At 45.8% G+C, this 13,322-nt stretch overlaps 1 protein-coding gene across 1 annotated transcript in view; it reads left to right on the forward strand.

Moving 5' to 3' along the window:
• Positions 1–6,030, forward strand: part of ITGA9 (integrin subunit alpha 9) — a 327,700-nt gene extending 321,670 nt beyond the window's left edge. The window contains exon 28 of the mRNA XM_055137107.1: positions 1,653–6,030. Within this exon, the coding sequence (XP_054993082.1) occupies positions 1,653–1,751 (99 nt within the window). The 3' untranslated portion in view covers positions 1,752–6,030. The remainder of the gene's footprint in view (positions 1–1,652) is intronic.
• Positions 6,031–13,322: the final 7,292 nt, after the last annotated feature.

Raw genomic sequence — 13,322 nt, forward strand, 5'->3', positions numbered from 1 at the left:
CATCCACTTCATCCCCTTCATCCCCTCCTGCTTTCCCCTTCTTTGGGGAGCAAGGAGCCCCTAAGTGATTATGGGTGCTCAGACAGGAGTAAAAGAGCTTGAAGACAAATGCACCTCTGGCTAAGACATTAGATGCATCCATGGTGGTGGTGTGGAACTGGCTGGCTGACCTGGGTGTCACATTTCTGTGCCCCACCACTGTGGGCAGCAGACAGGGCTTGCTAGCCATGAGCATTTCCAAGCCCAATATTGGGAACTTTAACACTGATAGCAGAGTGGTGCCATTGCCCAAAGCATGTGTCTCTGTTTGAATTCCCTTCTTCAAGGGGATTTCCATGAGGGCTGCAAGTCATGTCATGGAAGGTGATCTCAGGAAGCAGTGGCAGGAGAGCAGGGAAGAGAAGGCAGCCACACCGAATGAGGTATCAGGTCGACTGCCACTGTGGGCTTGGTCACCTGCCCACCTGCAGAGAAGGAGTTGGAGTGTTTGGACTCTATAGTCAAGTCTTCTTTAGGACAGAGGCAGGGAAACTACTTGACTTCAACTGCAGGCACCAGGGATGCTGGGGAGCTGGAGGTGAGAGATGCCAGGTCTCCCCAAGATCGGAGGACAGGTCGGCCTTGGATTCCCTAACATGGATTCAGAGTCTGGACTGTAGTGACCATGTGAGAAAGTCTAGAAATTTGTGAAAGGCCATGGCCCATCAGAAGGGAAGTTCTTTCCAGAACTAAACTGGAGAAAACGGTGGGCCTGGACTGGGAAGAGAAGCCAGTCCTGCTGCTAGACGTGGTGCGGCTCCAGACCGAGGGGTGGCCAGGAAGATGCAGATGCTTGTCTGTTTCTAGATAATACTGGTTGGCAACTCTATCACTGTCATCCCATTGCTCATCGATTTGTTCGAGCGAGCACCAATAACTGTCTCTCATTGTGAGACTTATTGTTACTGTTTTTGGCATATTGAATACGCCACGGGTAGCTTGCCAGGCTCTGCCGTGAGGGCGCAATACTCTCGGTAGCTTGCTGGGCTCTCCAAGAGGGGCGGAGGAATGGAACACGGGTCGGCTGCGTGAAAGGCAAACACACTACCGCTGTGCTGTCGCTCCAGCCCATGCAACTCTATATATGTTACAAGTCTGGAGACCCTTCACAAAGTCTATTATATGACAGTAGTTATTATCAAATTATTCCCCAAGAATGAATGTCTCTCAGGCCATTAATATTTTAATCAAAAAGAGGCCCCCAAAACCTGAAGGAAAATGAGGTCCTTGGATTTCTTAGGTCCTTTTGGATCAGTAGCCCCTCTATTGCATGACCACTCTCCTCAAGACAGAAAGAATGCGGGATCTCCCAAACCTGCTTGTCCCTGAAGCTTCTTTTCCTCCCAGATAGCTCTGAGGAACCCGCAGTAATTTGCGATTCCCAGCACAGTTTGGGAAACACTTCACCCAAAGCACTTTACAAGGAACAAACAACTTAATCGTAAATAAGAGAGCCGGCAGGAAGTCCTTGTGTTGCGAGGGGCCGGCACCACATGCTGCCTTTTCTCAGTCCTCCCACGCTGAGTGTGGCAAGCTGGTGCGCTGTCAGTCCTCCCCTCCAGGGCCAGTGCCCGGCACTTCTAACCGCCTTCTCCTCTCTCTCTGCCTTGCAGTTGGGTTTCTTTCGCCGAAGGTACAAAGAAATTATTGAAGCTGAGAAGAACCGGAAGGAGAATGAAGACAGTTGGGACTGGGTCCAGAAAAACCAGTGACCGCCCGCCCCGCACCAGTCCCGTGACCCGATGGTTCGCCTGTTGTCCTTGATCTTTGTATCTTCCATATTTGGAAGAAAGAATCTTCTCCAGATTTTTCGGAGGCCCCACTGATGCTGTTCTCTTCCTCATTCTATCAAGCCCAGGTGCCAATCTGAGGCAGCCACTTTGGCCAGGTCACGTGACTCTGCCACCACCACTTCGGTCTGAAGATGAACTTTGAACTTTGGAAAGTAAGTGACAGAGCCGAGCAATATTTATGGATGCAACATGCGTGGTCAACCCTCAGGGGAAAACTGTTACCTAAAAGTATTTTTATAAATATAAGCCTTTTATACTGATTATGTCTTTATATTTGTATCAATGTTTTATTATTTCTATTAAATAGTTATATAATTCACTCAAGCACTGATATCTGGCCTGAAATCTTGGAACTATCTGTACATGCTTACAAATTTTTATGGATTTTTTTTAAAAAATAGTAATCTAACTATACTTTGGAACTTGCCGTTTAAAGAAAGAGACTTGCAGAGAAAGGCCTCTGAAGAAACCTCTTGCCATGAGCCAGTGAGCTGCAGAAACTGTGGGCATGGCACAACTGCTCAGACATTTCACCTCTTCACTGCTTGGAGTTGAGTTTGGAGTCATGTGCAAATGCAGGACTGATTAAAGAGAGACTCTTAAGGATTTTTTTTCCTCCTGTGTTGCTTTCTTTGAAAGATTCCCAGCAGAAGTCTGAATGGAAAACCCCGATTTCTAGCAACTAGTCTGTTCAGCATCACCTTTATACAGGAGGCCTCTCACCCTCCTTCCGCCTGGCTTCCTGGACGAAAGCCTGGAGCCACGCCAGGCAGTCATCTGGTAAACCTCACGGTGACATCTCAACCCAGACATCGTGCCTCAGAGTCCACACAGCATGAGGACTGAATCAGTGCTCACCAGGCAAAGACTTACGTCTGGGTGTTGTGATGTCTTGTCTTTGTGTGCTCCTCTGGCTTCCAGGGGCTCCGTTTCTCTCTACCACTCTTGTGTCCCAGGTTGTGGCAGTTGCAAATTCCTTCCCAAGATCACCACTCAGTCTGTCCTTATATGTTTTTGTGTCTTTGGTGAGGTGCCTAAGAAGCATATCCTGAGTCTAGGGTTTGCAAAAAAGTAACTTACTAAGGAAATATTCTGCCAGTGATACCAGTAAGGGAGTAAAGAGCACAGGGCCAGCAAGGGGAGGAAGCAAGACCAGGGTGCTATTTCAGACAGCTCCTATCCTTCAGCCTGCCCTGCCAGTGATCTCTAGAGGGTAAGTAATGCCTTAGAGTTGTCCCAACCTTTATATACCCATGAGAGAAGTAAACTTTCGGAGGGCGCCAGTAGCTACAGGCCATTTCTCTAGTTGAGACCTACAAGTGCATCCCCCAATCTGCAGGGTGCTACAGGAATTATATCAAGGGACCCAGGAATGTCACTTGCATTCTCTTCTATCTGCCGCCTCTGTAGATACTGAGTTATAACCCTCAGTCACCAAGCTGTCCATGTGGCCATGTTTGTGATGTGCAATGAGATGATGGATGCAGCATGCGTGGAACTGCATCTTGCCCAGAGTGTACACTCAGTGACCTCTATCAGCTCTGACTGTCACTCCCTCCAAAACAAGAGAGAAAGCAGGTAGCTGAAAACAGAGATCTGGCAGTCCTAAATGGCTTGTTCCAGGCTCCTTAAGCTCAGGCATCACATAGGAAGAAAACCAAGTGTCTTTGTTATAGATCCTGATTTTGTAGAACCCACGCCTCCCCCCCATGTTTGGGGATCCATAAACATTGCTTAAAAGATATACAACTCAACTTCTGGGGAAACATGTGTTTCATACACATACTTGACTGATGCTTGCAAACAGATCTAAAATAGTGGCAAGATTCCAAGGGTGCTAGGTAGTAGCAAAGCTGGTGTGACATGTCTTTTGATTTCTTTTTAGGCCTTTGGCTAATGCGAGAAGAGGAGTGAGTCAAGTAACCGTTCTGGTGAACATGGGAAAAGCCAGGAAAAGCTAGAGTCAATGGGATGAACTAGGCTCATCTTAGAAGGCAATTGGGTGTTGTTTCTGAGGAATAGGGCCACAGAGGTAACTACAAAGCAGGCACGGCAGAGAAACCAGCTCTCATTGAGGTGTCTATGAGATTTGCTGACAGTAATCAAAGCAGTCTTGAGTAGGTTTCAATTACTTATTTAGCAGCTATTTATGGGATCTCTGATGGATTTCAGGCACTAGTAATTAGAGGTTCCCCAGGGGATGTTTTGGGGTATGTTTTATGCTTGGGAAAGACAACCCTTCCTACAACAAAGTTCAGAATGTGAAGTCCTTTCTGAGACCCCAATCTGCAACTCTCTTGGATGAAATCTTACCCCTCAAGTGATGTTGTCCTTAAATAACTCCTCTAAGTAGTAGTCTCAGGTGGTAGATTTGGTTTTGCAATATCAGCAGCTTAGGCCAAGTGCATTTCTAGCCACTATCCAGTCTCCTGCCCAGGGCCTCATGGAAGAGAGAAGACCCATAGATTTGAGTTTAGCCAGCCCCAGGGGAGAGAACCTCACTTTTGAGAAGACAGTCTCAGAGTCAGACTGCTTCTGGTTGATTCTGAGTGATCATCCCACAGAGCTTTATGAGGCAGTCTTCGCTGGACCTCATCAGAAGCAATGATTGGCAACCACTCCAGGAACCTATGTGAAGAAGTACAGCAAGCCCCTCTCCCTGTCAGAGCTCTGATCAGCAGGCACCAGAAGGTGGAGGGGCGGGAGGGGAGGGGAGGGCGGCGGGGAGTTCAGTTTTCAGCTTAATAATGGAGAAAACAGTCGAGCATATTGCTAGCACTCCCTTAGCTTGGGCAATTCACCAGGTCCATCCAGGTCAAGAGACTCTCAGGGGAAGCAGACAGAGTAGACTCATGTGTCTGTGTTACATCTCCAGAATATTCTTTAAAATTCCACTGTGCATTCTGATTCCACCCTTTCTGCTTCTGTGGGCTCATGGCAAGATTCTATAAGATCTCTTGTACCAAATGACCCCCGTCTAAGTTGGATATTTACCAACTGTCAGGAGAACGGAGATGCTTTATAATTGTGGAAAGAATCTTTAAAGAGATGGAGTGAAATACTGGCCCCTCTTCCAAAAAGATTCACTTATGCGCAATTTACATGGGAATTGAGAGTTTGGAGCATCCCCAGAGTGAGCCTGCAGCCAAGAGGCCTTGACATTTAGGAACAAGAGCACACACGGGCATGTATCAGGAATCATTTCCTCCTGAGGTCATGAGGCTTTGTCTGACAGTTCTTCAATAACTTTCCATCATCATCACCAGGAAGTGTGGTCAGCTTTCAGAAGATCCAATAGAAAAACTCACACCTACAGTCCTTGGCCAAGGACGAGGTTAAAAACAGCCAATAGCACTTCTGGGAACATCTGAGACCCACTTTCATTGCCTAAGTATAGTACCCCTCTCCATCCCCGTCCCCAGTGGTATCTGAGTGCAGAATGTTGCCCGTTGAACCCTAGCTTAGTGACTTCTTTAAAGGTTATTCTGTTGGGTTTTTTTTTCTTTTTTGGCTACATTATGGCCAGACGAACAGTTATGTCTAGATGATATACAAAACCTGGTGAAACCTACTTGGTCCAAACGTCATGAAATTTAGAGGCGCACAGCAAATAATTGTTCTTTGGGAGAAATGGTTCTTTAGCAGATAAGAGGTATAAATTGTGTGTTATTTCATAAATACTCCAGTATGCAGGGTTTTAGTCTGTTTTGTTTTGCTACATAGAGCAATAATATATATATACAGTGGAGAATTTTTTTTTGAATGAGGAATGGCTGAAGGAAGGTGACAGAGCCAGTAGGGCCAAAAGAAATGCTTCTAGAACATCTTCTGATATTTCAGCACACTGGGAGAATATTGAACAAGTTCCCCACGTGGCACAATGCTGTATAGCACAATGCTCTCGATTTTGCTAAGGTTTTTGAATTTTCTAATGTGCATGGTGTGGTTGGCAGCGTGAGTTCCAAAAGCTTGAAGAGTGATAGCTTTGCATAGCGGGCACCTCGCTGAGTTCAGTTCCAGAACTTGCCTGATGTCTCTTGCACATTTCTGTTGAGGGACTTTGGTGGGAGAGTTGTTTCTCTCCACACACTCATGTGTATTAACGTCGTCTGTGCCATCACTTCTAACTCACTGACACTGTTTGGGAAATGCAGGTTTACAAATATACGTGTTTGGAATAAAGAATGGCTACCAATGACTCAGGAGTCTGGTCTGTGGTTTCTTTGCTAATGGAGAACATGAAGCTTTTTAATAAAGGGTTCAAGAAGGGCTTTCCAGGGGACACAACATAATAATTAAAGAGCATGTCCAGGTCCATTGAACTGCACATGAATCACTCACTCAGTGTGACTGAACTGTCCTCCTTGCGCGGCCTCCGTTTGGTGGCCACTCCTCTGCACCTCTCATCTCCCAAAGCCATAACCTTAACATGAAAGCACCCAAACTGCATGGGTGAGTTTCTCCTTGCCAGTAGCTAGTTTCCAGCGGTGGTAAGCATTTTCCCAGAAGCTCTTTGGTAACAGGCTTAATGTTTATAAACACTGTGTTCTCTTATATTTTTAATTGCCTCCGTTTGTCTAGTTACATCTCTGATCTTATCTCAAATGTGGTGCTTTTGTATGTTATTCTCCTTTTTTCCCCCTAGATGGGACTAACAAAAATCCACTGACTGATCTTTTTTAAGAGTAAGACACTGACTATGCCATTTAAGGTGACTGATTTTTTGCTTTCTGTCTCATTAGCTACTGCTTTTATACTTCTTAGAATTTATTTTATTGCCCCTTTCATGCTCATACATTGCACCAGAAAGGAAAGGGATATACAAAGACCCCCCACTGAAGGGTTAAAACCAATTGTCCTCAGGCAAGTGGAATTGTCAGAGTTTGGTCTTTGCTTTTTGTTCTGTTTTGTTCACTTGTGTGAATTCTAGCTTGCTCCAGTAAGCTTGTGATTCTTTTGTTAACAATAAAACATATACAGATTATTTTGAATAAAATTGCATCTGTGAGACTGTGCATCACTAAGCCAAACTGGAGGCGTAGAAAGAAAGAGACTTGTGTGCTTTGAAGAGCACTGTTGAGAGGACACCAAGGACAATGGGCCAGTGAGTAATTTCAAGCATTCTAATTGCTTTCTTTCAGATGCTTTCTGGCTTAACAGGACCTGCCACTGTCACTAAAGCTAATTAAATGAGCTTCTCTGTGGTTGTCCAACCAGTTTTCCCAGTGAGAAAAGTTCTTCACAAACAGAAAAGAATTAAAAGATATAAAATGCAGAGGAACAAAATGGACCAATTAATGTCTTCAGCTTCCCATTCAGTGGGAGGTTCCCTGTCCAGACTCTGCATCCTGCAGTCTCCTTATACTCTCTGGGTCACCTAACACAGTGACATGATAGAACACGGGTGCTCCCTCGGTGCTCTGCCTGCACCACAAACTGGCAGCTGCCATCAGCAGAACCACCTTCCCCTGAGAGGCTGGCCATTCACTTGAGGGAACATCTCCAACTAAAGAGGGGGGAGCAAGGGATTGCCAGTTTTCTGAAATCTGAAGTAACACCAGCTGGTCCCTGCCCCCAGCCTCTTCATTGCCTCCAAATTTAATCCATATTATTTTATACTTTATTTCATATAATTTTTCTATCACTGTCACTGTCACTGTCATCCTGTTGCTCATCGATTTGCTCGAGCGGGCACCAGTAACAAGTTTTGAGACTTTTTGTTACTGTTTTTGGCATATTGAATACGCCACGAGTAGCTTGCCAGGCTCTGCCATGCGGGCGAGATACTCTCGGTAACTTGCCGGGCTCGCCGAGAGGGGCGGAGGAATCGAACCCAGATCGGACACGTGCAGGGCTTGAAAAAAAATCCTAGAAGTTCATAACATCTCAAAGATCCCAACTGCCTTTTGAAGACACTAAATTGATAAAAATGCATCCCTTTAAAAAGGGCTTTTTTCCTAAGAAATTGCAGGTTAGACTAAAGGAGATTCCCTCCAAGCTGACATCTCTTCAGAACCCACCTTAAAGTTTAGTGCATTTTCTTCCGTACAATTTAAAAAATTCAAACAACAGGAGCCTGAACATGATAAGCTGGGTCTATGACTCAGCTTATGGTAGAACACATGGAATCTTGTGTCTGGATGACTTTGCTTCAATCCCTGCCATCAGATGATCCCCTGAGCACAACCAGAAGTCACCTGAGAACAGAACTGGGAGCAGCCCCTCAGCACTGGCTGGTGAGCCCTCAACCAGAAGAGTAATAGCAATCGTGCCATAAAATCCTCATGATACAAGTGTGCTCCTTTCTCACCTAAAGCAGACCAGACAGATATGGATTCTCCTGGTTCGGGGGTGTCATAGATCATCAGGATATAGGCCCAAGTTTTCTAAAGTTCCAGATAGCAAACAGGGCATAAGTCATCATATATGTAGCAGTCAGGAAGAAGAATACAATGATGCATGCCCCTCCCTCTTCAGTAGCCTTCCCAGAAGTTCCATTTAACACTGGCCAGTTGCACCCACCTCCACAGTGGAGGTGAGTGCATTATTAGAGAATGAGACGCAAGGCCATATTAGAGAAAACCAACAAGTGCCACACCCGTCTGCTCTCCCGAGCACTCAGAATATAGTTGAGTTAGCCTAAGCATGCCGCTTTAAATCCTTCCATATGAATAGACTTACATAAGGGGAAAATCTTTGTGTGGGATGGTAGGAAACTCAGGCACTTGGTCAGTCCTCTTTCTGTACACACAACCCCCTTTCTTGTTCTAAGTGACTGTTTTTCCCTCCTTTATCCCCTCTTCCCTCTCATACTGCTCCCTCTCCCTACCTAATGAATGCCTGTCCTTAGATATATTCTGTCTATAGTTTTACCTCCATGATATTAAGCCTGAGCACTTGGTCAATTTTATATATACGGGATTGTGCTGACATCCAGCAGTGCTCAGGGCTTACTCCTAGCTCTGTGCTCAGGGAGCATTCCTGGTGGTGTTCAGGGGAACATATATGGTGCTGGGGATCAAACTGGGGTTGGCCACATGCAAGACATGTGCCTTAATCTCCATATGATATCTCTGCCCCCCTGTGTTTTATATTTTAAGGATGTGGTCATATTGCCGTGTTTGTATTTCACATTGTTTCTGCCTGAAGCACTGCATTCTACCTCACTTCCCTGTGAGGCGCTGCAGAGAATGATTGGGAAAACAACTGGGGTCGAGATTGGGCACCTGAATCTTGACCCAAGCAGCCAAGTGATGGGGGCCCCTCCCCTGACAAGGCCGCCTTGTCTTCCCGGCAGTGACTCCTCCCTCCCTCCTCAGACAGCTGACTGCAACACCCAACTTCTTTGTCTGACATCAGGGACCATTGAGCAAGCTAATTGCCACCCAGCCAGGGAGAGTGAGGGACCAGAACACCCTGTCTGTGGGCTTGTGTGGGAATCTCACCCCCCCCCACCCCCCGGAGGTGTTCATCCATTGTTTCCTCTTTTTCTCTTAAGGTATATAAACCTAAGCCTGATTGAAATTAAGTGAGTCTTCTCCTTGCAGAGGCTCCTGGGGTGCGTGTCTTGTCTTTTTCAGTCTTGACTTTTTCATACAGCTCCACGTACTCGCCCTTCCCCTAGGGGCTGCCTCTGCTCCCTGTCTAGTGCGCAACAGGTGGGGTTGGGTGGACTTTGAGGGCTGGCTCTTCCGCTGGTCCCATGGACTCAGTGTGTCAGAACAACACTTTCCTAGTATTTGCTTCTCCAGCCCCTCTGATGGAGCCTCTGCTGCTCCTACCCTTCTCTCCCCCAACCCCTTGTGGGTCTCACCTAGAATCTCTCTTGGTCCATCTCATATATATTACAATCAAGACAGCTTCAATCTCATTTGTCTGAATAACACCACATTCTCCAGAGCGTGCCTGCGGAATCTCAGGATGGCAGTGCCTGGTTCTACCTTCCTGTCCAACATCAAATACCTGGCTTTCTTGTCAATTTGTAGCGGACAATGTGTCAAATGGAGATGCGTCTGGATTTGTTTCATAGCTATATACACACATTTCTCCATCGTTTTATTAACCACCTGGGCTTCTGCTGCTGGACCCAATCTCCCCTCTTTGAACACTCTGATTTCCAGATTAGTGCACCCTGCCACCTCTCTGGCCACTTCTCAACCCCCTTCCTGGTTTCTGCTTTTCTTCCCTGTCCCTGAATGGAAGAAGTGTCCCAAGCTTGGGCCTTGGAACACCTTTCACTCATACTTCTTGGAGAATCCAACTCCTGCCCTAGCTTTGAATGAATGTTATCACTTTGATTCCATGCATGTGTCTGGCTTGGCTCTCTTACCTGATTCCTATCTTCAAGTGTACAGTCACCATTTAGCTAGGCCATCAGCTTTTCAGGATGCCCGTCTTCAGAGCAGAGGCCCTGCTTGCCTCAGTTAAGTACATGGCAGCATTATTCTTCCCGTGATTTTGGCCCAAGACCTCTACTTAATCCCTCTCATACCCTCCACTCTTCTCGTGAGAAACCCATGCCAGATTTACCTCTTAGGTGGACAAAATTGTGTCTCACCAACCTCACTGCCATCATGCCACTCCGTTAGCTCTTGGCTCCATCACTGTCATGGCCTCCCCACTCCTGTTCCTAATGCCGCTGCTGGCATGTCCCGGTGTCTGGAGCTGTGTTGTTTCTCTGTCCAGCACTGCCAGTGGTGCCCCCTTACTTGTAACCCTTCCTGGCTTCTAGGATCCATTGTCCAGTCCCTTGTTCACATCTGTATTCACAGGACACAGTGTGGCATGTATTAGGTGCTCAGTAAATATTTGACACATTTTGCACAGTAAAGTTAGCTATTCTATTTCTAACTTTTTGTAATGGATACTTAGCTCAGTTATTTTGTCTCTCCCACTCCTCCCCACCACAATGCACATAGATACTTCTCAAATTTGGATATGCCTATTCCAATTATCATTCCATTGGCAACATTTTCCCATATAGTTTTCTCTTTGCTCCATTAGTTATTTATAAATACATTTCTTTTATTTTTACTTTTTTATTGAATCACTGTGAGATAGACCCTTAAAAAGCTGCTCATGATTGGATTTCAGGCATACAATATAAATACATTTCTTAATTTCTAAGAGTTGCATTTTTTCTAGTTTTCTGGTTTGTTATTATTTTTATTTTATGTTCAGAAATAATTTTTATATTATACTAATCATTTGGTCATCATCTGAGGTGATATGTATGTACTCTCGGCTTTTCCCCTCTGCAAAATCCAAGTGTTCTCTCTCTCGCTCTCTATCTCTATCTCTCTCTCTCGCTTTCTCTCCCTCCCCCTTTATCCTCTCTCCCACCTAATATTTCTCTAAATAGATTTCTCTGAATAAAGCTATTTTACTTCACTAAAAAAATTAAGTGGACTGGAGTGATAGCACAGTGGTAGGGCGTTCACCTTGCACGCAGCCGACCCATGTTCGATTCCTCCACTCCTCCTGCAGAGCCTGGCAAGCTACCAAGAGTATCGTACTCACACAGCAGAGCCTGACAAGCTACCCGTGGTATCTTCAATATGCCAAAAACAGTAACAATAAGTCTCACAATGAGACATTACTGGTGCCCGCTCGAGCAAATTGATGAGCAATGAGATGACAATGACAGTGATAGTGAACAAGTAAAACACAGTTTTTTAAAGTATGGGGCGTGACTCCATATGCAGCCTCATAATTGAATGTGGGGGTCATGAAAAATTGGACAACAGTAAAAGCTTTCTAAATTCACAGCCACCAAAAGTGAATTCAAAATCAACCACATCTTGAATTGAGGCATTTCTGGCTATGCTCACCCATGTTGAATTTCTTGGGGAAATGAGGTGAGTGGAAAATGTGAGAAGCCCTGGTCTATAAAATATCTCTTCTAGCGTATTTCTGCATCCTCTGTCTTTCAGCTACATCAACTGTGCTTTCAGCATTGTTTGTTGAGATTTAGTCTCAAATCTGTTCTAATCTATAGGTATTCTGTTTGGTTCCCCTTGGGGCTGGAGAGATCATACAGTGGGTAGGGTGTTTACCTTGCACATGGCCAACCAGGTTCATTCTCCAGCACCACTGACAGTCCCCCCCTGAAACACCACCGTGGGTGATCCCTGAGCTCAGCCAAGTATGGCACAAACACAAAAAGCAATACCCACAGAAACGTCCAAATTCATAGGGCCTCAGAGTTAGCACATAAGGCTGGAGCAGAAAGCCCAGGTTTAATCCCCAGTACTGCATAGTACCCGAGCCACTGCATAGTACTCCTGAGCCCTGGGGGGTAGCCCCCAAACCAAAACAAAACAGAACAAAACAAACTTTCAAGTACTTACGAGTTAAGAATTATGAGAGCCAGAGAGAGAGAGAGAGTGTCTGTGTACAGGATTTAAGCATGTGCCTTGAATGCAGCTGACTATGGTTCGATCCCCAACACCAATGGTCTACCCACAGCAACTCCAGTTCTACAGGGTCCTAATAGCACCATGTGCTTCGATCCCTGCATTGTCCCACCAACCCAGTGGTGGAGAACACTGGATGGGGCCCCAGAGTGCCAGGGTACCAGTTAAGAGACAACAACAACAGCAAGAACAATAATTTATTTTGGATGCTTAGATTTTAGTCGGCTGGAGCGATAGCACAGCGGTTGAGCTTTCGCCTTTCACGAGGCTGACCCGAGTTCGATTCCTCCACCCCTCTCGGAGAGCCCGGCAAGCTGCCAAGAGTATCAAGCCCGAGTGGCAGAGCCTGGCAAGCTACCTGTGTGTATCTGATGTGCCAAAAGCAGTAACAATAAGTCTCTCAATGAGAGACATTACTGGTGCCCACTCGAACAAATCGATGAGCAACAGGATGACAGTGACAGTGACAGATTTTAGCCTTAAATTCTGTTTTTATTATGGGGCCTCATCTGGCAGTGTTCAGGGGTTACTCCTGGCTCTGCACTCAATTCTGACAGGGTTCAGGGGACTATATAAGATGCTGGGGAATGAACCAAAGTCAGCTGTGTACAAGGCAAGTGCCCTCCCCACCATGCTATCATTCCAGCCTACGGCATCGAATTTTTACTCTACTTGGTTTCTCACCTCTCCGTCTCTCTCTCCATCTTAATTTTTATTTCAAGTTGTAGATTTTTAAAATTATAGATACACTGAATTTCAGTTTTAGAGAGTTTGAATTGCTTACTCAGGTTTATCTCCCCTTTTTGCAGGGGTGGGGGTGGGGATGAGGGTTGGGTCACAACCAGCAGTGCTCAGGGCTTACTTCTGGCTTTGCTCAGTGATCACTCCTAGCAGGACTCAGGGATCAAACCTGGGTTAGCCATGTGCAGTGGAAACATTTTAATCCCTGTGCTATTTTAATCCCCATTTTAATCATTAAACATTTTAATCCCCAGCCCCTTTTCTCTGAGTTCTCCTGAGCTCTCCAGCTGTCCCTTCATCATCCTCTCTGCTGTGGCCATGACCCAGGGTTACA

The sequence above is a fragment of the Sorex araneus genome, chromosome 4, assembly GCF_027595985.1.
Source record: "Sorex araneus isolate mSorAra2 chromosome 4, mSorAra2.pri, whole genome shotgun sequence".
NCBI lineage: Eukaryota > Metazoa > Chordata > Mammalia > Eulipotyphla > Soricidae > Sorex > Sorex araneus.